Raw genomic sequence first — 22,150 nt, 5'->3', positions numbered from 1 at the left:
CTTGGATACAATAATTATCGTCTCTCTGAATAGTCTGTTGCAGTGTTCTCTGCAACTGTGGATAAGTGAAGAGGAAGACTTCTGGTTTGAGTTGTTCTCATTCTGCACAATTGTGAAATGCACTCACTTGAACTGCTTGGGTGTTGCATGTGGATCTCGATTTGCTTCAGCGAACTCTGGTCTCTTTATGAGAGATGGTAGTGGCTGCTCACTGGATTATTTTGTATATCATGGAGCTGTGTTTAGCTCTGGCTTATCAAATGTTTATTTAGATCCCCGGGAGAGAAGAGCACATTGAAAGATTAATTAGTGACCGACTTTTTTAAAGAATTTCAAATTGGTAATTTATTGAGTGACAAACGATTGTTACTACCTAAATCGTGCCCTGTGTTGTCCCTTATTTAGCTGCTCGTTACACATGCAGTAAAACATCAACAGGTTTTGGACCAACATCAAGATAACGCATAGAAAACAAGAATGTACAATTACAGAAAATGTGCATTAGAAATTATTTTTATAGTTAGCCGATAAGATACCATAGTAAAAGGGGCTTGCTAAAACAGGATTTGATCATACCAAAATGGAATTCGGGTGCTATTAAACATTATGCTCTTTTGTTGTTGCTTGGCAGATTCATGTGAGTTTCCACCTATTCTGGTATAAATAAAATATTAAACTGTTGGAAATGCACTCTCAAGACCTGTTTCGGGACCATTGATTGAGGTTTCGTTTTCTTTTTTTAGGAGGTCCACGAACTGCTACAAGATTATCAACTGAAGTACTGTTATGTAGACAGAAATAAGGGAACCGGTAAGAATTGTTTTGCTTCAGCTCCTAAATTCATAACTGTATGTACCTATTAGGCCTCCAAGGAAGGTACACTTTTATGATGATATATTTTTTGCTCATTGCAAGTTTGTTATATCTGTCACATACTGGTTTCCTTCTTCCCCTCATTCCTCCAGTGTGTCAGATGGTCAGGATCTATGCTGGATTGTACTCAAAAGAGCATTTTTGAAGTGTGAGTGTGGGTTTTGTAGTATGTCATAATTTAGGGACATCTAATTCGAGGGAATGTTCCACCCAACCCAAATCAGGCGTGCACACTCTTTATTTAATAAAGTTTATTTAATAAAGTTCTTTTTATGAACCTGGTCTCCCCAATTTAACAATATTGTTTCCCTATAACATCTCTCCCTTTTCAGGACAAGAAACATACAGGGTTGCACATAAGGTCTATTAATTGATAAAGTTTTGTCACAGTTTATTGTACGGTCACAGTCAAGTCCGGGAGCTCCTTCCCCTACAATGAATGTGGCGCACAACAAATCACTGAGTTTTTAGTTGGTTCGCTGTTATGAGGCCTCCAACCCATCTCTCAATCACCCTCAACAAACACCCAGTGCCACAATGGTGTAGGAACCAGGCCGGTATGTATTAATAATAAGATATTTATTATTAAATGTATTTAAGCAAATTAGAACCAACAGATTACAGCAGCTACCAATGTTGTGGCAGCACAAAGACAAAATATCCTTTTTAGTAGAGTGCCCCACAGAGCTGACACCAGATTATGAAGTTACAATAGCTACCTTTTATGTCACCCGCCCCCCCAATACAAGCAGAGAACAGTTCAAAGCATATCAGGAAATTGAATGCAAACAGACAGGAAAGTGATACTTTTGTCCCAGCAACCCTCGCCCTCCAAACATCAATTTGACTTGATTTCCTTGAATGGGAGGCAGTGGCAGGGAGTTGGAAACACAAGGGACAAATCGGATTTAGGAATTATGGGCCACAGAACCAATAGGGAAGACAGAAGGAAGGGCAATGTGACAAATTTGTTTTGCTACACCTGATAATAACACACAGAAGTCTTTAGGATTATGGTCAGAACAGAATGGGAAAATTGGTTTTGGGTTGGCATGACAGATGCAATGGGAAAAGGAAATGCAAATGGAAATTCATTTTGCAGAGCACAATTGAAACACAGGGACACATTCGTTTTGCAGATCACAATGGTATGAATTCTTTTAAGCAACTTTTTATGGCTATACCGGCTCATAATGCATTGGGAAAAGATGGTTGGTTTTGAATGCCAGCAATACTGATCTTGTGAAATAAATGGGGACATTAATTGATTTACTTTGATAAATATGCTAAGGATCTACACGGGCCAACAGGGCATTTTTCAATGGGGAAATGACTAAGACAATGCTGAAAGAATACAGGGCCTACACACACTATGGCTTTTGGGGTTTAGTTCTACTTATAGGAGAGGTCTGGACTGGACATCAGGGAGAGTCTGGGCACTGCTGGGACAGCAAAAGGGGTCAGTCAATGTGTCTGCTGAATCCTCCAATGGGTCCCAGGTCAGCATCCAAGTCTCCTGGTTCCTCTGCAAGATTAGGCCTTTCTTTGCTGGGATGTTCACACCAGACTTGGACAGCAGGTCACCTCATGGGGTTAGTGGCAAAAGAGCCAGCCCTGAGGCGGCTAATTTAGCTATAGTGCAAGTGACATCACTAACTTGTCATAATTCCTGCAGAAGGGATTGGTTGAGTGTCACTACCCCACCCCCACCTGTTTGCTGATGGACCAGGGAATGGGGGAGTTCTTTGGACTGGCTAGGGGAGGAGAGAGCTTAATCATCTCACTTTGACAGGTGGGCTCAGTCATGTTTTTGCACTTAAAATCTCACTACATTGCAAGTACCCTTAACTTCCAAAACTTGACATGTTTGAATCCATTTTTGACAACTATATTTTACTGCAAGTCAAATGACACTAATCAGAAGTCTGTATGTCATTCCTGTGCAGAGCTACAGTTTTTGTTAATTTACTCAGGAGCCATATCATTGAAAAACATGGCCCTTTATGGGCATCATACTAATCATAATTTACATGCTTTATCAATTTTTCGCATTGCTGGTAAACACAAGGAGGCCCAAATTACATTTTCAAGAATAACGAAAATAGTTGTGTGTATCCCACCAAAATCATTTTGGCATGTTCAGAAGGGGTTTACTGTCATCTTTCCAGAAATTCTACAATGACTATTGTGCAATGTACATTGTAAATTTTATGCGATTAAAATGCGATTCTCTCATTTAAAAGCATTGGAGCGGTTTCTATTCCGTGCCGCTCTGGACCCCACCTTTGCAAAAGTTTGTTTCCCGGTTCATGCCTGTGATGTCAAGAGAGGGCTCTGTATTTAGATTAGCCTGCCCCTCCCGGGCTATTGGCTACTAATGGGATTTCTTAATGGGACTTGTGATTTGCAGGTCCCCAGGGTTGCAGAACAGATCTGTCCTATCTGGTCTCCCACAGCAAATTTGATCTCAAAAGTATTTAAGATTGTATTTTTAAGGGAAGGCACTGAGGTTTGAAGTAGCAGGCTTAGATCTCCAGGACAACAGGGACCCTGGAATGCAGTTTCACATCTTGAAGAAATGGCAAGAAGCACAGGGCCTTTCAAACTCAGTCGCAAATTGCCTTTTAACTCACATTTCTAATTCATTTTTATTGGTGTAGGTATAAATAAAACTCAACGCAGTACACCTGCAAACAATCTCACAATGCAAAAACACCAAACCAGTTTTCAGTTTTCTGACCCCCCCCCCCCCATAACTGTTCAAACTTATCCTTCCCCGCCTAACCCCAGCAGTTTCCATGGTGTTCCTTGGCAAGCTCTTCCTTGGTTCCTTTGGGTCCCCAGGTCCTGTCCCTTTTTAGGTGTACCTTACGGTCTTTGGGTCTCGGTGGAGACACTCCCTACCCACTTGGCTTTGTCCCTTTCTGAAGAATCCTAGTCTCTCCTTTGGCACCCGGTGTCCTCTCTCCATAGGGGAGGTTGGGAGGTTGGTTGGCCATTCCCTTCCCCTCTTAGAACAATGTCTCTTCCACCTCTTCCCCCGTGTCAGCTTCCTGTTGGTGCTCCGGGTCATATTTTGCCAGGACAGTTGCCCATTCTATGGCCCTTGTCGGGGTTTGGTTGTGTATTTGCCTGGTTAGTTCCTCCATCCTATACATGTCCAATGCCTTGGCTGTCGATTCTTTCTCGCTCGGGAGGCTCTCCCTTTTCCATCCGGTTGCCAGGAATGCCCTAGCCGCAAACAGGAGGTAGTGCAGCATGTGCGGAGTTTCGCCCATTCATCATCCGACATTTCCATTCCGAATAAAACTCGCAGTGGGTCCATGTTTCTTTCTACTCCTTCCAATCCCTTTATCCACCCTAGCACCTCCTTCCAGAAACTCTGTACCTTCTCACAGTTCCACCACATATGCCAGTAGTCAGCTATTTGACCGCATTTTCTCCAGCAGTGAGGGTCTGCCCCCGGAAACCTCTTTCCTAACCTTGCTGGGTCCCACTGCCATCTGTATAGCAGTTTTAGCCCGTGGAATTTGTATTGGCAGGCCACTGAAGTATGGTTGGCGTTGAGGCATAGCTTTCCCCAGTGTTCCATATCTATCCCCATCCCCATGTCCTTTCCCCATCTCATCTTGAGTGTGGTCACTTCTTCCCCTCTTGCTTCAAACAGGGCTTGGTACATTTTTTAAATGAGACCTTTTGTGCCTTTTGCTGTATCGAGTACTTTTTCTGTGCGTGTCAAATCCCTCTGGAGCTCCCTCTCCCATGTTTTGGACATTAGTACTCCCTTCAATTGCAAGTACTTAAAGACCAAGATACTCCCAAGGCCCACTCCAAGTCCGTTATTTCTATAAATGTATCTTTCTTCACAAACTACCCCACCCTCTCCAGGCCGTCCTGGAACCTCCTTTGGTCTGGTATATTATCCCGTATAGGGAGGCCCATATGTGTCTCAGTGGAGAGGGCCATGTCGTTACCCCTGTCATCTTTTTGACCCTCCACAGCCTGCATAGCGGGCCCATTATCCTGTGTGATTGGATTCTACCTGATATTGCTTTAACCGGAAGCCCAGAGCCATTCCCCTAGTGTAACTGGACAGAAGAGATCATTCTCTATCCCCACCCACTGTTATCAGTATCCATATGCAGGTGGGGGACCAATGCCCTGAATTGTGCTGCCCTATAGTATGTTCATTTCTGGCAATCCCACCCCTCCCTTCTCCTTAGGCTGGATCAATACTTTGTAAACTACCCTTTGCTTTTTTCCCTGTCAGAGACATTTTAGTATTTTCTTTAAGTCTGCAAAGTGTATTTCTGGTACTTCTATCGGGAGTGCCTGGTATAAATATATCACTCTGGGGTGGAGTACCATTTTTAGTGCATTTAACAGCCCCAGCCAGGAGATCGTCAGTTTCGTCCACATCTCGAGGTCTCCCGTCAGCCTGTGCATTAGCGGGGGCAAGTTACATTCATAAATCTTACTTGGGTCCCTTGGTATTTGCACCCCCCGCCCCCACATTTCACTTTTTTTTATTATTTATTTTTTTACCAACTTTATTTAAATTTTGGAGCACATAGACATGCATACATTAATAAACCAATCAATAGCAAATATGTAATACTTCTTACATGTCGCTTCCTCGTTACCCCTACTTGGGGTTTCAGCACGTTTCAATGCCAGTGCTAATTTATGATAACAATACAGAGGAAAGGAATAAAAGAATAATATAAATGTTGAACTCCCCCCACCCCCCAAGATAATCTCCGAAACTTAAGGTGAAGAAGTGATTAGTTCTGTCTTATTATTTCAGTCAGATGGATCCTTTCAAGTTCAGTATTCGTTTCCATCAGATAACGGGTATTGCACGGAGCAATCTGGGCTTGAAGTACATCTGCTCTCTGTCATCTGTGAATTCATGCAATGGTAGCCAAATGTTCAATATTTGGAATAAGAGCCGTGGGCCAAAGCAGTCACCTTCTCCATGGCCATCACCCCCCATAGCCGCATCCACCTCATGGCCACCACTGGTCCATCTTTAGATTTCCATGCCTGGGCGATTGTAATTCTGGCTGCACTTAACATATGCATAATTAAGGTGGCCGTCGGCCCTGAGTTTGCATAGCAACCCTCCACTGCTTCTCCCAAGAGCACCACTAGCGGGTCAAGAGGGAGCTCTACGCCGGTTATGTCTTTGATGTGACTTAGGATCTCTTTCCAGTAGGTTTCCGTTAATGGGCAGGACCACCACATATGTATAAGGTCCCCAGGTTGTCCACAACTCCTCCAACATTCAGGCGGGTGTTCTGGATTAATGGCATGCATGCGTGTGGGCGTCATGTACCACCGAAGACAAAGTTTATATGTTGCTTCCTTAATCAGGGTGCATTTAGAACTCTTCGCGGCTCTATGCCAAATTCGGCCCCATGTGTCCCAGTCAATTGATCTTCCCAGATCAGCTTCCCATTTCCGCATATAAGTGAGATTCTCTTCTGGGTCCCCCTCTCCCACCAGGCGATATAATCTAGTTATTCCCTTATCTGGGTGGCCTTCCTGTATGGTTAACTCCACTCCTGTAGGGTTCCTAGCTGCCCCTTCCTTCACCCTCACATTTGAGACCCAGTGTCTGAGTTGAACATAGTGGAATCGTTCCTGTTCCGGGATATTGAATCTGGTTTTGTATTCTTCAAATGTCAGGGGTATCCCATTTGCATAGGGATCTCTTTGGACCATGCTGCCGTCCCTGCCACCCCAGTTAGCTCAGAAGTTAGCATGTGTTCCAGGGGTAAATTCTGGGTTGTAAGCTACTGGCATAAGAGGCACTCCCCCTCCTTTAATCTTGTTTCTCAGGACCCTGTCCCAGTACCACAGGGTAGTTCTGGTTGATTCCAACAGTTGGCCCCCTTTTTCCCTATGTCGTGTGGCGAGGAAGCCGATACCTCCCAGGGCTATCTTAGTTGCCAAATTTTCAAGTATAACCCCCAATATCCCCAGGACCTGCGGCCTAAATAATACTTTCTTGGGTACTCTAGCCCCCCCCCCCCCCCCAGATGAAATTCATCACCTCTTTCTGTAGTGTTTGGATGACTGGGTTTGGGATTCGTATTGGAAGAGTGCCGACTACATATAAGAATTTAGGAAGTAGGGTCATTTTAACTGCTATAATGCGTGCCAACCAGGACAGTTCCTGTAATTGCCAACGTTTTAATTCTTTCGCCAATGTTTTCAGGAGGTCTAGGATATTAGCTCTGTATAACCTATCATATTTGGGGGTCAGTTGAATTCCAAGATATTTAACTGCCTTGTGTTCCCACTTCAGGGGTATAGGTTTTCCCAAATCGGGATTTGCTCCGGCCTCTCTGTAATATTAAGAGCTTTAGATTTGGGATAGTTAATGTGGAACCCAGAGACATTGGCAAATTTCTTCAGTAGGTGTATGGCTGCTGGTAGAGAATTTGCGGTATCTTTTAAGAATAAGAGAATGTCATCCGCGTAAAGTGCCACCTTCTGCGGACCTATATTGCCCACTTCAACCCCTTGGATATCTGGATGGCTACGAACTTGGCATGCAAACGGTTCCATAGCCATAGCAAAGACCAGGGGCGATAATGGGCATCCCCGTCTCATGCCTCTCTGGATGGGGATGCACCCTGTGAGTTTTCCATTAACCACTAGCCTAGTGGATGGGTATGTGAAATTGCCCATTACCATGCGGATAAAGAGTGGGCCACACCCGAACTTTTCAAGGGTCAGGCGTAGGAAGCCCCAGTGTAGACTATCAAAAGCTCTGGAGGCGTCCAGAGCTGCCACTGAAAATCTCTGGCCTTCTCTCCGTCCCCAGTCGATTACATCTATGGCCCTGCGGATATTATCGTATGTGAGCCGCCCCCTCACAAACCCAGCTTGATCTGAGTGAATTATTTCGGGTAATACCATTGCCAGTCTCCGGGCCAATATCATGGAATATATCTTTGCGTCTCCATTTAGTAAAGAGATCGGACGGTAGCTAGCACAGTCCAATGGATCCCTGTCTGGTTTCAACAATAATACTGTGGTTGCTGGACTCGTATCTCCAGATGTACGGCCCTTATCTCTAATAAAATTAAATAGGCAGGTAAGGGGGCCTATCAGCGTGGTTCTAAAGGTTTTATAATATGCATTGCTAAGGCCATCTGGGCCTGGTGTTTTTTGCACTTTCAGTGCCCTTATAGCATCCCCCACCTCTTCCTCCGTTATGGGGCCTTCCAATTGCTGCCTATCCATCTCACCAATCTGTGGTAAGTCTATCTGGTCTAGGAATGCAATCTGCTCCTCCTCCTTTAGGTTTTCCTTCTTTAAGTTATTGGTGTAATATGAGATCAGGACTTCCTCTATTTCTCCTTCTTCCCTCACTACCTCCCCGTGGCCATTAAGAAGTTGAGTTATTCGATTCCTAAGGGTCTGGTGTCTCAATTTAGCAGCAAGAAACAGATTAGCTTTGCCCCCGTGTATGTAATAAAATTGTTTCGTTTGTACCAAAAGGCGTGCTGCGTCATCGGCTAGGTGAGTTTCTAAGGTCGCTCTGGCTTTTTTCAAATCCTGCCAAGTCTTCTGTGAACCTTTGTCCTTATAGACCCCCTCTGCCTCATGTATCTTGGCTTCCATGTTGTGCCTTACCCTCTCCCGACTTGTAATATAATTCGAGGTTTGCGCAATTAATTCCCCCATTACTACCGCCTTGCTGGCATCCCAAATGGTTGACCAATCCTTCCCCGGGGTCTTATTTTCCCGGAAATAGTTCTGCAGGGTTTGTTCAATACTTGTCCGGACCAGTTGGTCCTTCAATATTACCTCATTCAGTCGCCAGGGTTTGCGAGACTGTTGTTGTGAGCAAGCCAATTCTACATTTAGGAGTACCGGGGTATAGCCCGAGAGGCAACGCACCCCAATTTCTAAGCATGTGACTTGCGGGACAACTGTTTCGGAGAGGAGTATCATATTGATACGGGAGTAGCCCCTGTGTACCGCTGAGTAGTGGGTATATGCCCTCTTCTGTGGGATAAAGAAACACCAGGATTCTAAAAGGTGCAGTTCTCTCAGAAATTTCGCCAGGGCTTGTTTAAATGTGTGATCATTAGGGGTAGCCGGTAGAGTCTTATCCATTGTTGCATCCATCGCCCCATTAAAGTCACCTCTGATCAAAATTTTCCCTATTCCCCATTGTGCTATATTGGGCAACAAGTCAAGTATAAAGTGGTCTTGTTTTATATTGGGGGCATAGATCGAGATCAAAGTCACCAGTTGGCCCATCAGTTTCTCCCCTAACATCAGGAAACTCCCATCTGGGTCTTTTTTAACAAATCTTTTCTCAAATTTTACATTTTTTGTTATTAAAATGCCCACTCCCTGCTTTTTAGTTCCACTAGAAGCTAGATATTGTATAGGGAAAGCTCTCTGTCTCAGCCTCAGCTCATCTTCAGGAAGCAGATGTGTCTCCTGCAGCCATACCACTGAGGCGTGCATATCAACCAACCTGGTCAGCATGGACTTGCGCTTAATTGGGTAGTTGAGCCCCTGAACATTCAGCGAGACAAGCGTTAATTCAACCATTATCGTATATTAGCCACACATTTCACTTTTAAATAAACTCTGAAAAGGCACACAGTTTCAGCATATGTAAGGGTCGCTACAAAGTTGTCCCTTGCATACAGCTGTTAAATGAGAGCATCATAATCACACTTTCAGTGGCTTTGGTGAACATTTTGCTTTTCAGATTGTCACTTTGGAGGAAAAACAAAATGACATTTATTTATTTCACCCCTGAAAGGAACTCCATTTTACTTCAGCTGCTTGAACCCAGTTAATCATCCCATTATGGATTCTGTGCACTACTGTTTCATATGTGAAAAGACAGACCCGTGATAGATAGAAAACAAGTTCACATTTTAAAAGTATTGCAAACATTTTGCTGAACATATTAATAGTCTTGGAGGGAAAAACGAAATGACATGCTTTTATTTATTTGCAAAATAAGATACTGGGCATTGCCGTTTCTGAGAATGTCAGTGCAGCTCTCCATAGATTTATTAACCTGTTGGGCCCACGGGCGTTTTGCTTCCTTCATGCAAGGCAGTTCGCATCTTTTAGCATCTGGAAATTTTAAGGCCCATTTTCTCTCCTTATTACTTTGGTTAAATAGGCCTTATGTTGGACATAATCTCTGTACAGGCCTGGGAATTTGGTGAGTCCTCCTAACTGACTCTGGCCTCTTTATTTCTCGCATCCAGGGTACAATTCACCCCCCAGAATCCGCCCTCCTGGATCTTTCATTTATTGTACAGAGAGAAGAGCCAGGAGAGAGTGGGGTGTCTGTTTCACTGTGGCTGGGATTTGTCCCAGGGATCTCCCCCGGAGCGCGTTTGCTCTTTTCCTGGCCCTGATGGAGTGGTGCTCTGGTCTGCAGCCTGTAGAGGCAAGGAGTTATTTAATCTGCCAAGAATAAAGGAGAGATTAAGTATTTCATACGATACTATTTTCCTCAGTAGGGACGTGAAAATTGACCTCAAAACAACAAGAGACACACCATAGTTTATACATCACAAACAGATTTTTACATGACACTATTCGTAATGGTTTTAAAATAAATATAAGTAGTTCTACTCCCTGTAAATGTATGATTTCTTCATCCGCGTTGCCATTCTGTACCTTTACTTGTCAGATGGTTCCTGAGCTCTACCCTCACTGGGTGCTTCAATCAGTCGCAGGTTCTGTTGATTGATGTGAATCCATTTCTCTTCCGTTTGTTCTCCTTCAGGGATGCAGATCTGATCAGTGACAGGTGAGATTTTATCTACAATTTCAAATGCGCCGTGCCAGGAGGGGAGGAATTTCTGCTCTTTGGTTTGGTTCCTTTGAAAATTGGACAAGAAGACCCTGTCTCCTACTTGGTGCTCTTTCTTGTGGTCTTTAAGTTGTAGTGGGTTTTCATCCCCTCTTTTCTAGATTCCGCTGAGTGTACGCAAAAGCGTGCTGAAGTGTCTTCGTAAATTCTCAATGTACTCGTGGGTCATGCACACGTTGATCAGGGTCTGCTCTTGAGTTCTGTAGAGCAGATGCTGAGGTAGCCCAATTTTTCATTCAGTTATGAGTTCAAATGGTGACATTTCTGTCGCAGAAGATGGTATAGACCCGATGGCCATCAGGACAAGCAGTAATCTGATGTCCCAACTAGGACCAGAGTCCGCCACACACTTCTTTATGACGCCCACAATGGCGGTAGGCATTGTGGAGTTTTCTCTTTACCCCGAGTATCTCCCACATCTTTGTCATCACTTAACATGTAAAATGACTCCTCGTCCGACTCAATCCTTTGGCGAAGGCCAAAACGCAAGATGTGATTTATCACATTTTCTGACCATCACAGAAACCTGGCTGAACGAGGCCTGCGGCCCAGCTATCACGCTTACCCTCCCTCAAGGCTATTCCATCCTTCGCCAGGACAGAAAGCATGCCAAAGGAGGGGGTTTGCCCTCATACACAGAGATGAACTCCCAGTCAGACTGTGCAATCGCACCTGGGAAGGTAACACCGACCTCCTCCTCAGTCTCACTCCCCACATTAGCCAATGACTCCTTAAATATACACATTATATACAGACTGTCTGGAACAATTCCTGACTTCCAAGGGCACCTCATCCATGCCTTAAGCAACAAATTGAAAAACGCGACCAAATCCCTCCTACTCAGCGACCTCAACCTAGGTCTCACTGACCCTAAAGACAAAGCTGCCACAGCCCTTGCCAAAGACCTCAAAGATCTAGGCTTCACACAAAAAGTCACTGACCCCACCCACTCCAAAGGCCGCACCCTTGACTGGGTGGCAGATTACAACTGCTCCTCCACCATAACATCCAACCTTGCCTATTCACGGACAGATCCCAACTGCATCAAACTCTCCATCCCCACCAAAACCACCACCAAATCACTCTTCTGCACCCCCTGCCATGGTCAGAACATCCAAAAAAAACTTACGGCAAACAATCTACGTCCTCTCCTAGACATTACGGAACTTAAACCCCCATTTTCCAATGACCCAAAGGTCCTGGCTGACATCTACTCTTGCACCCTCAGGAAAGCCATAAACGCCTTTGCCCCCATAGAAGCAAATAAAGAGAAAAAATCCATAAACACCAATTCTTGGTTTACTGAGGACCTACTGGCCCTCCGCGCCAACAAACGGACTGCCCTTTCCAATTGGCAATCCAACCCTTGTGAGGCTACCAAAGATGAACCTCATCAATATACAAAAAAGCTATGTTCACTGTCAAATCAAATAACATGAACTCTCGTATCTCCAAGGCAAACTCAAAGTCCAGGGAACTATTCTCCATTTTCAAAGATCTCACCTCCCCACCTGCTAGCCCTGATGAGATAACCAAAGACCAAGCCTGGTGTAACAGTATACAAGAAGCCCTTCTAAATAAAATCTCACTCCTCCAAGATAAAATACTTACCCAACGCACTCTTATCCAAATCAGACCCGTCGGACACACCAGCTACCACTAAATAGAAGCCTCCGCCTCCCCTTCCCCTCTTCACATTCAGAGACGTCTCTGAATCTGAAGTCACTGCGCTCAACACATTAAACCCTCTACATGTAAAGTTGATATCTGCCCACCTAACATCATTAACAATAGCGCTGGCTCCCTGGCTTCACTTACCACAGCTTTCATTAATGCATCATTCTCCTCAGGCATCATCCCGACTAGCCTCAGAGAAGCCTGGGTCTGTCCCATTCTTAAGAAACCATCTCTAGACCCATCCCCCCTGCAACTACCGTCCAATCACGACCGTCCCTTTCCTCCTTAAAATCCTTGACAAGGCCGCCCACAACCAAATGCAGCACTTCCTTGAAACCCACTCCATCCTAGGTAAAAGGCAAACAGGATTCTGCAAAGGCCATGGCACGGAAACTGCCCTCCTGGACTTGAAGAACCAAATCACCAAAATAATGGACACTGGGAAACCAGCCCTCTTACTACTACTGGACCTATCGGCCGCATTAAACCTCGTAGATCACAAAACTCTCACCTCCCACCTGATTAGCGCGGCCTACTTCTCCAATCATGCCTCCTTTTGGATCACCTCCTTCTTAGAAGGCAGAGCAATGAAAGTCTTCTCAGACTCAGCTAACGCTGCCCCCACCACCATCCACTGCGGGTGCCACAGGGTTCCTGCAGTGCCCCTACACTCTACAACCTGTTCACCAAGCCCCTTTTTGACAAACTTGACTCCTTCGGCATAGCTTACACAAACTATGCCGATGACACTCGAGTCCTCCTCCCACTTACAGGCTCCTACGACCATGACTCGGCAGCCCTTCTCAAGATCTGCTCCATCATCCAGGCCTGGATGGCCACCAACGGTTTGTCTCCATGAAGACAAAACCGAGATTATCATCATAGGCCCAAAAGAAACTCTGAACAAACTCCAACCGAAATACGGTAACGTCATCATTGAAAACACCAAAATCCCAGTCTCCCCATCTTTTAAGACCCTAGGCGTATATCTAGACGCCACATTATCTATGGACAAACAGGTCAATGCTATTGCCTCTGCCTCTTCTCACACCACCAAACTCATAAACGCCGTCAAACCATTCCTAACCAACCATAATTGCCTCACCATCGCTAGAGCCACCATTGGTGCCAAGCTGGACTATTGTAACGCTCTCCTGGCAGGCACCTCTACAAAAAATCTAAACCGGCTTCAGACAGTACAAAATAATGCGCTCAGAACGGCCCTCCACATCCCCAGGAGAGATCACATCACCCAAGCTAGGAGAGATGCCCATTGGCTTCCGGTTAAGATTCCCATAAATGCCTTAGCCTCCCTCCCCCCCCACTGCCCCTCCTACCTTTCCGAAACCATTAACCGAGACACGTCCACATGCCCCAGAAGGACGCATCAGACCAAGCCACTGCGCATACCCTCAATCAAAAGGGCCAAAGCAGGAGGTATAGGCTTCCCCTATCTAGCCCCTAAACTTTGGAATGCCTAGCCCAACGCCCTTTGAGCTGAAACCTCCCTTGCCACATTCTGCAAATGCCTCAAAACCACCCTGTTCAACTGACCCACCTGATGTCCGACTGTTGTCCCCTGATACTGACTATTGCAACTAAGTATGCATAAATGTTTGTTATTGTACCTGCAATTCATTATTCATGCATGTAATAGCTCTTTGTTCCACAGTTAGGATTTTTTTTCCCATTACACATAACAGATTTTCTTGTAACAGCGCTACGATGCCTCTGGGCTGCTGTGCGCTTTATAGATGTTAATAAATGAACTATTGAAGTCACCTCAGGATGTAGGAAGTATCTGTGTGCCATCCCAAAAGGGTATCTACTTAGTTAACTGAACTGAAGGAGTGTATTTTGGAAGTGTATTTGAGTGTTGCATATTGCCCCCTTCTAAAGAAGACTTATTTTAAAACTGACTGTTACATTAATAAATAATTATTTTAATTAAACCTTGAGTAGAAGTGTTATTTGAATACCTGTTACTGTGAATCTCTGTTACAAACCTACAGCTCACATTGACCCCTCTTGAGATAAACCTGGGTGCTCAGTCACTCTACCAACTTGTGTAGTACAGGCCTATACCAAAGGTTGGGTTATATTTGCCAAGAGGACAAGGCTGGTGTAGTCTCCCACAGGGTTACTACATACAATCTTGCCTAACTCCTTACTCCACTGGGCAGTTGAGAGTTCATTTTGGGCAAGTCTTTGGGACCTGGTGACAACAGCGACCTGGACTTCCCCCAACAGGGGATTCGGTTTCTACGAGATCCCCGTGGTTGGCTTCAGTTTTGGCCACCTGGCCAGCCAAGTCATTTCCAGTTTTGTCTAGTCCCTCTATTTCGGAGTGACCCTTGATCTTTTTCCAGTAGATGGTCATCTCATTTGAGGTGGCCAGATCAACGGATTGTATTCATTTCCCATGCTTCAATGGTTTATTTGCACACAGCATGCCTCGGTTTTTCAAAAATCAAAAATCTTGGTGAGCAGTTCAATAGTTGAAATGTACAATCCAACATGTCTTCTGAATAGGAAGGAGGAAAATGTCACAGCCTCAGGTGCTCCACAAACCCATTCCTGACATAATCTGAATCAGTGATTATGACCACTTCTTGGAGTTGGTGTTGCACAGCAGCGAGGATGGCTTGATGTACTGCCATCAACTCTGCCATCTGACTACTTCAGTGACTGATCTTGTACCCAGCTGAGGGCTCTGGGGCATCCTTCACCCAGGCATTCCCAACACCAGCCATCGTCTGGGTACCCCGTGATTATCAACATGGTAGGAGCACCCATCCACAAACTGTGGGTGTCCCCTGGCGTGTGTCTTCCTCATAGACTTTGTGCGAGGAAGTAAGATATGCCTCCATGTTGTCTTTAGTTTTTAGACTTTCGTCCTCAAGACCATTTTCTTGAGCACAGTCATGCAAGTCAGCCAAACCTTGCACTAGGGGACTCTTCTTGTTTTGCCCATATCTGACCTCCACAGGAAAGGCTTGCATGGACAAAATCCAGGAAGTAATTCTGGAATTACTCACGTTCCCTGCCTGGATTCGGTCACTTTGGAGATATTGCAAGGGCTGGTGAGGAGTCTCGACAATGATGTGCCCCCCCTGGATGAACAGGCGGTAATTCTTCAATGCCCACACCGTTGCCAGGAGTGCCTTTTCACAATCGTTGAATTTTTCCTTCACAGAGGAGAAAGTCTTGCTTGCATATGAGATGACTTTGTTGACCTTGTCGTGCTTTTGGTATAATACTGCTGTTAAGCAAGCATTAGAGAACTCCGTCTCCAAGAAGAACTCCTTGTTTTTGATGGGGTGAGCCAAACAAGGTGCTTGGGAGAGGCATCTCTTCAGTTGTTTTACTGCCTCTGCTTGCTCTGGACCCCACTCGACACCGGCCTTTAGTAAATGGACCAAGGGTCGTGTGACCTCTGCGCAGTCCTCTATGAATTTTCTACTATAATTAGTAAGTGTCAGGAAGCTTCTTAGTTCAAGCAGAGTCATAGGGTCTTTCGATTTCGGTAAGGCTTCCACCTTTTTTTGCCAGGGGACTGAGACCGTCAGGGTTGATTTCATGCCGTAGGAAGTTCACACGAGTCCTGCACCACTGTGCCTTCTGGAAGGACAGTTTTGCTCTGGCTTTCTGCAACTGTGTCAGAACATAGTGTATTTCAGCTATCTGTTCCTCCACAGTTGACCTTTTGATTAGAACATCTTCTACATTGGCCAGGTTTCCCCTTCGCCGAAGTCGGGCATGCCCTTATGCAGGAAGATGTTAAATTTGTTGCCAGAGTTTATGTATCCAAAGGGGGTACGGGTCCACGTGTATTGCTCCCACCCTCCCCCCGAAGGTAAAGACAAGCTTATGCTGTTCTGCCCTACTCACAGCTACTGTCCAGTAACCGTTGGTCAGGTCAATGGCGATATACACCTTTTGACCCTTGAATCTGGGCCAGTTCCTGATCGATGTAGGGGAAGATGCCATCTTGACATGTGGACCTGTTCATTTAAGCAAACAAAGAAGGGGGGGTCATGGGAGTCCCTTGTTTTTTGCATATTTAAGTAACTTTGGGTCTCACCCCAAGTTACTAGGGGTTGGGTCTCACCCCAAGTTACTAGGGGAATCCAGATGTGGACCCCTTGCTCACTATTCTTAGATAGGGACAGCTCTACCCTACTGACGAGGTCCAACCAGACCAAAACACGTGTCTGGGTTTGCTGTTGGTACTCTTGATCAGAGGAGAATTTCCTAGTGTTTTGGTGATGGACTGACCCTGGTCAGGACAAAGACTGATATGTTTGGGATATTTCTCCTCTGTGAAGGATAGTGAGCTAGATAATCTGGGTAAGGCTCTCGTAACCGGGACTAATGACCGGCAGAGAGACTCCCAGGACCCCCCCCCTTTGTTTTTTGCCTATTTGTTTAGCTCCCTAAGGTCTGCGCAAAGTCTCCATTGGCAATTGGGTTTGAGTATCCCCAGTACCGGATTATTAAAAGTACTGTGTGACTGGACGAATTATCCCACTGGATTCTACGTTTTTAATAATCTCTGTAAGTGACTCCATAGACGCGAGAGGCAACCGGTATTGCTTTACAAAGAGGGGCGCCATCCCAGGGTCCGTTGGTATGGAGGTTGAATGTATCTCGGTGCAACCACAGTCCTTATCTCAACTCACCAGACCTATGGATCAAACAATTAACCAAGAAACCTACACCTAACCAACCCTGCTCACTGAAAACAAGAAATGAAAGTTTAGGCTCTAGACTCTGGCTTGCACAGCCCTCTTCTAAAAACCAAACCTCCATGACCTTGCCAGATTTCCCCCCCCCCCCCATAACCGACAATACCCCAAAGAAACCCACAACACTAATCACGGGTGAATTCATTAATGCCATATCTTTACCAGCCCTTGTCCTCGACATTGCCGATACTATAACATCCCTCGACCTTGACTTTCTAGCAGTCACTGAGACGTGGCTCCATGCTTCCGCAGGACCCTTGCTCTCGCTCGTCATCCCTGACAAGTAGTCCATCAGACTTGGTAGACTTGATAGAGATTCCAACCAAACCAAAGGCGGAGGTATCGCCTTAATCGCAAAAACCGCACTATGGCTTAGGCCCATATCTAACCAATCACTCCCATCCGCCGAACTATTGTCCGTCAAACTACCTATCACTGCCTCCCAAACGACCACTATCCACCTTGTATACAGACCAGCTGGACCCGTATCCACATTCCACATATCATTCAAGCTTGGATGGCTAAACATGGACTTTATCTCAATGACGAGAAGACTTAGCTTCTCCTATTAGGCTCTGAGCTCAAACTCCACAAACCAGACAAACAATTTGACGCATTTAATATAGACGGTAACTCTATCAAGATCTCCAAAGATATGAAAACTCTTGGCATCTATATTGACTCTTCTCTAAACCCATCAAGACGGGTCAATAGGGCGGCCTCCTCTACAGCATACACCTGCAAGTTAATCGTGGCCTGTAGACTGTTTCTCTCTACACCTAACTGCATCTCCATAGCTAGAGCTCTAGTAATCTCTAAGCTAGATTACTGCAACACACTTCACCTTGGAACCAGTCAACAGAACTTGAAAAAGTTGCAAGTTCTGCAAAACCATGCCATTAGGGCAGCTCTGAATATTCCCAGATCTCAACATATATCCGAGGTTAGATGTAACCTGAATTGGCTATTGGTTAAGCAAAGGATCGCCTTCAAAACACTTTCACTTACGCACAAATGTCTCGCCAACCCAGCACCAAGTTACCTGACCAAGAACTTTGCACATAATACCTCAGACCGCCTGATGAGATTGGCGCAGGCACACTGCCTTAAAGTCCCTCGTTTCAAGCTACAAAAGGCAGGAGGGAGCAGTTTCACTGTCCTTGCAGCCGAATTATGGAAACATTAGCCTTACCACTAAGAACTGAACAGGTTTATCACCCATTGAGGAGGAATTCCAAAACGTGGCTCCTTGCCCAAGAATCCTAGATACAAACTGCTTAACTTGCAATAAATATGCCTCGTGAATTATGCAATCTTCCTGTAAACTCTGTACATTTCTTTCTAAGGCTATTGCATATTTTGTGATTTGTATGTAATGTATTCCAGCAACTATGTATTTTCTACTCTTGTAAATGTTGTAAATTCACTTGGCATATTTTGCAATCTGTGTATCTCCTCATGTCATTGTAGCCTCTGTAACCTTCTATTTAAGAAATGCGCCCAGATGCCTACGGGCTTGGAGCACCATACAAATAAATAAACTAAACTAAACTGTTGTACAAGTCCACGGCAAAGATCTCTTGAAAATCCCAAAACACCTGTTTCAGCTTCTGCTTTGCTCCTCGGCCTCACAGGCATAAGCGAGGTTGATCCGTTCCTTAACCATCTGCCTGAAGCCTGGAAATACCTCAGGGTTTTGCAATTTCTGCAGTATCCTCCAGTTGTGTGGAGAGATTTCTTGTTATGGTGTTGGCCTGGACATTTGGTTTCAAGGAGGAGCGGGGGGGGGGGGAAGTCACTGTTGACTTGAAAATACCACCTCATCCTTCCTGATGTCGCAGGTTACCGCTTTCCTACCATAAGGGCAGAAAGAGTACACCAAGAAATTCCGCCCTTGCGAGGTGAAAATCTTTTCCAGAGGTAGATTGTCGTCACAGTGGTAAGTCATTTAGAATTGGCCCCATGATCTCATTCCTCAAGTTGATGGAAACATGTTGGGCAACAACCGCCTTGCCAATAAAGGTGTCTGCTCCCAAAGTGATAATTCTATGGTCGCTGTTATCAACCAATGTTCGAATGGAGTCGTGTTCTAGGTCAACTAGCGGCGTTGGGTTCAAATACAGTCCTTGCTGTTGGAGGTGATAATTCAAATTTATATAAGCGTCCTGGTTTTTGAGGTTCTGTCCTCGCTTAATTCTTAGGGGAATTGTGAATTGTCGTACTTGACCTGGGATGGTGACCTCTTCTCCTGTTTGAACTTCAACTGCATACGGCAGTAATGACATAAATGCTTTCTCAGGGTTGGCAAAGCCCATGGGGTTACCCCCCAGTCGGGACCAGACTTTGTAATTAATTAGGTCCAAATTAATTTGCGAATCGTTTGAGAATGTCACTGCCCAAGTAAAAGGCGGAGGGGACATCTCTCACAACCCAACAGTTATGTTCTATGCTTTTGTCGCCAATGAACATTTTTTGCATGCATCTGCTATGCAGTAGATATTTTGAATTTGGAGTTTCCAGGCCCATTTCCCACTTACCAATCAACTTAAATGTGGGAATGGTCTGCATTATTTAGGAAACTCCCAAAAGATCAGAGTTTCGCTGATGAAGCTTTTTGCATTATTCAGGTTCCCACCCCTCCCACCTCATTTACCTGAATGGGGAAAAACTGTTCACCCTTTTTCTGGATATCAGCCAAACTTAGCTGGTTTTTCATCATCTATTTTCATGGGATATGGGTTTTCTTCAGATTGTGGATCGGTATAAAATATCAAAGTATTTCATTCCAGTGTGGAATGCCACTTAAAACTGTGAAGAAAGTTGACTTTCAAAAAATGGAGAAGGGTTCCCGTTACCAGTTTACTCTCCTTCAGAGATGAGTGATGTCTGGGACTTGATTGTTCCTAAAGCGAAATTTGATTTGGTCTGACCGTTGCTCAATCATGTGGCATGTGCCATTTAAAGTCACATAATTTGTGCTTTTTTTCAGTTTGATTGGCCGGGTTAGTCTGTGTCCAGAGGACCTTGTTCACGCAGTCAATTAGGGGTGATGACCGCCAAAGGAGGTCATGCCCCAGGAGACAATGTGTGCCCTCTGGAGTAACGACTATCACCGGGGGTTTCACCCTTTGTCGCCCAATTTTGGTCTCCAGATCTGCAGCCCCCTCGATGGAAATATCATTTAAATCAAAGTTTTGGAGTTGCCCAGGAAGAGGTGTGAGGGGAATTTGGTGACTCTTCCCCCTTCCTGAATTCATTTGGTAAAAGGCCTTTTTGGACAGAAGGGTGGCTTGGAATCCAGTATCCACCAGTGCTGAAAATGCACATTGACTGTGTATCTTGACGGAGGCATAACATCTCCCTTCCCTCTCCTCAAGAGAATAGGCATTTTGAGCCAGCTGGGCAGTTAATTTCTTTATTTTGAACTCTGACACTGTGTGATGTTGGGCAGTTGTCTGTGTCGGAGTTTGGGAATCTGTAAAGAAAATTTGGCACCCAGATATCTGTGGGATTTGGAAATCCCTTTTGGCCCTGTTTCTTTGCTGCCCCACTTTTCCTGGGGACAGTTGTGCGAACCTAGTTTGTGGGGAGGATCCCTCATTTCTTTGAGTTCTGGGGGTGACTTTGTTGGGGTTCAGTGATTGGTGGTTCTGTTCCAGTCTCCATACTTACCCAGTCTAAATTAGGGTCTGTTGGGACCCATTTTTCCTTGGGAGGGATCCCCATCCCTGAAAGAAGATTTTCTTCCCTGAATCCTCCAGGGATTCTTCTCCTTCAAACAGGAAGATGCAAACTTCCTCCACGAAATGGGTTTTCTTTGTCCTTTGGTTTCTTCGATTTACCCTCTGTTCCCTAGGTTCTAGCTTTTCGGGGCTAGATTTAGGTTCAGAGGTTTCTAGAGGTTTTTCTTGGGTGAGAAAGGACGTTTCCTCTAGGGCTTTGCATCTCTCTTCCCCCCCGTGCCTCCTCCTCTGGAACCTGTTGGTTGTCAGGGTTTTCTCCCCATCATTGCTCCAGGGCACCAGACCCGGGTGCAGAGTTGTTCTGGGCAGCGATCTTCATGTTAGGGCTCTGCTGATCCCTCAAAATGCGAACCAGGTCTTGTGTCATGCTTTGGACCTGGTGCTCCAGTTGCGATATCCTTTCGGGTTGGTATGGGGGTTTAGAGTCATATCTTTGCTGCTCCTGGGAAGGGTAGCTGTCTAATATAGGTGGCATGGTCAGGTGAAGAGTTGGTTGGATACCCTGCCTGGCTACCACCCCGTTTCCAAGTCCAAAATGGGGGTATTCTTCACCTCTGCTACCTTTGCAGCAGTGGGTGGGTTAAGGTTTGGAACTTTTGGGATTATTTTTGTTTTCCACTGGCTTTTGGACTTAATAAATCCGAGTAGCCTGTTCTATTACCCAATCCAGGGTCCTATGCTCATGGAAGTCCCTAACCAGTTGGGTCATTATATATTTTGGGAGTGCATGGAAATAAGTATTGATGAACTCCCGGTTGTTGGTGTGGACCTCTGTAGAGGTCTGGGCACATGCCTGCTTCAGTTCTTGCACAAACTCTCTAGGTGCCTGGTCTTCTCTGTACTGCAGATTGTAGGCCGCCTTGCAGGCCTCCTGAGGGTTCTAGTGCACAGAGTAGTGCTTTAAGATGGCCACCTTGTAGGGCGACCATCTTTGGTGGTCCAGCCCAGCAAAGAAGATGGAGTATTCCGGGGAGAATGTCCTTTTGACAAACTCTGTGGCATTGTGATCATTTTTATTGCCAAAGGACGTTCTCATCTACGTACAGCTCCAGATGCTCCCATTCTGAGTATTTGGTATTTTTGTGATAGGGTGTACTAAAGCTTCTGATGGCTTTTATTTGCCGAATTGGGTCTTTTACCAGAGCTCTTGTTTGGCTGCCTTATTTTTTCTGCTGCACCAGAGTCCACTCGCCCACTCACTGCTGCTATTGGTGGTCCACTCTCTGTCCTTTAGG

The 22,150-nt window shown here is 45.3% G+C and overlaps 1 protein-coding gene across 4 annotated transcripts in view; it reads left to right on the top strand.

The window, feature by feature from the left end:
• Positions 1-22,150, top strand: part of RAVER2 (ribonucleoprotein, PTB binding 2) — a 1,138,299-nt gene that overhangs the window by 226,904 nt on the left and 889,245 nt on the right. For all 4 annotated transcript variants that reach the window (XM_069641987.1, XM_069641988.1, XM_069641990.1 and 1 more), the window contains exon 2: positions 744-810. In XM_069641987.1, the coding sequence (XP_069498088.1) occupies positions 744-810 (67 nt within the window). The remainder of the gene's footprint in view (positions 1-743; positions 811-22,150) is intronic.

Source organism: Ambystoma mexicanum, chromosome 1q (genome assembly GCF_040938575.1).
Source record: "Ambystoma mexicanum isolate Mex_15411 chromosome 1q, UKY_AmexF1_1, whole genome shotgun sequence".
Classification (NCBI taxonomy): Eukaryota; Metazoa; Chordata; class Amphibia; order Caudata; family Ambystomatidae; genus Ambystoma; species Ambystoma mexicanum.
The sequence above is the reverse complement of the archived record's forward strand: the minus strand, read 5'-3'. Positions and strand labels throughout refer to the sequence as shown.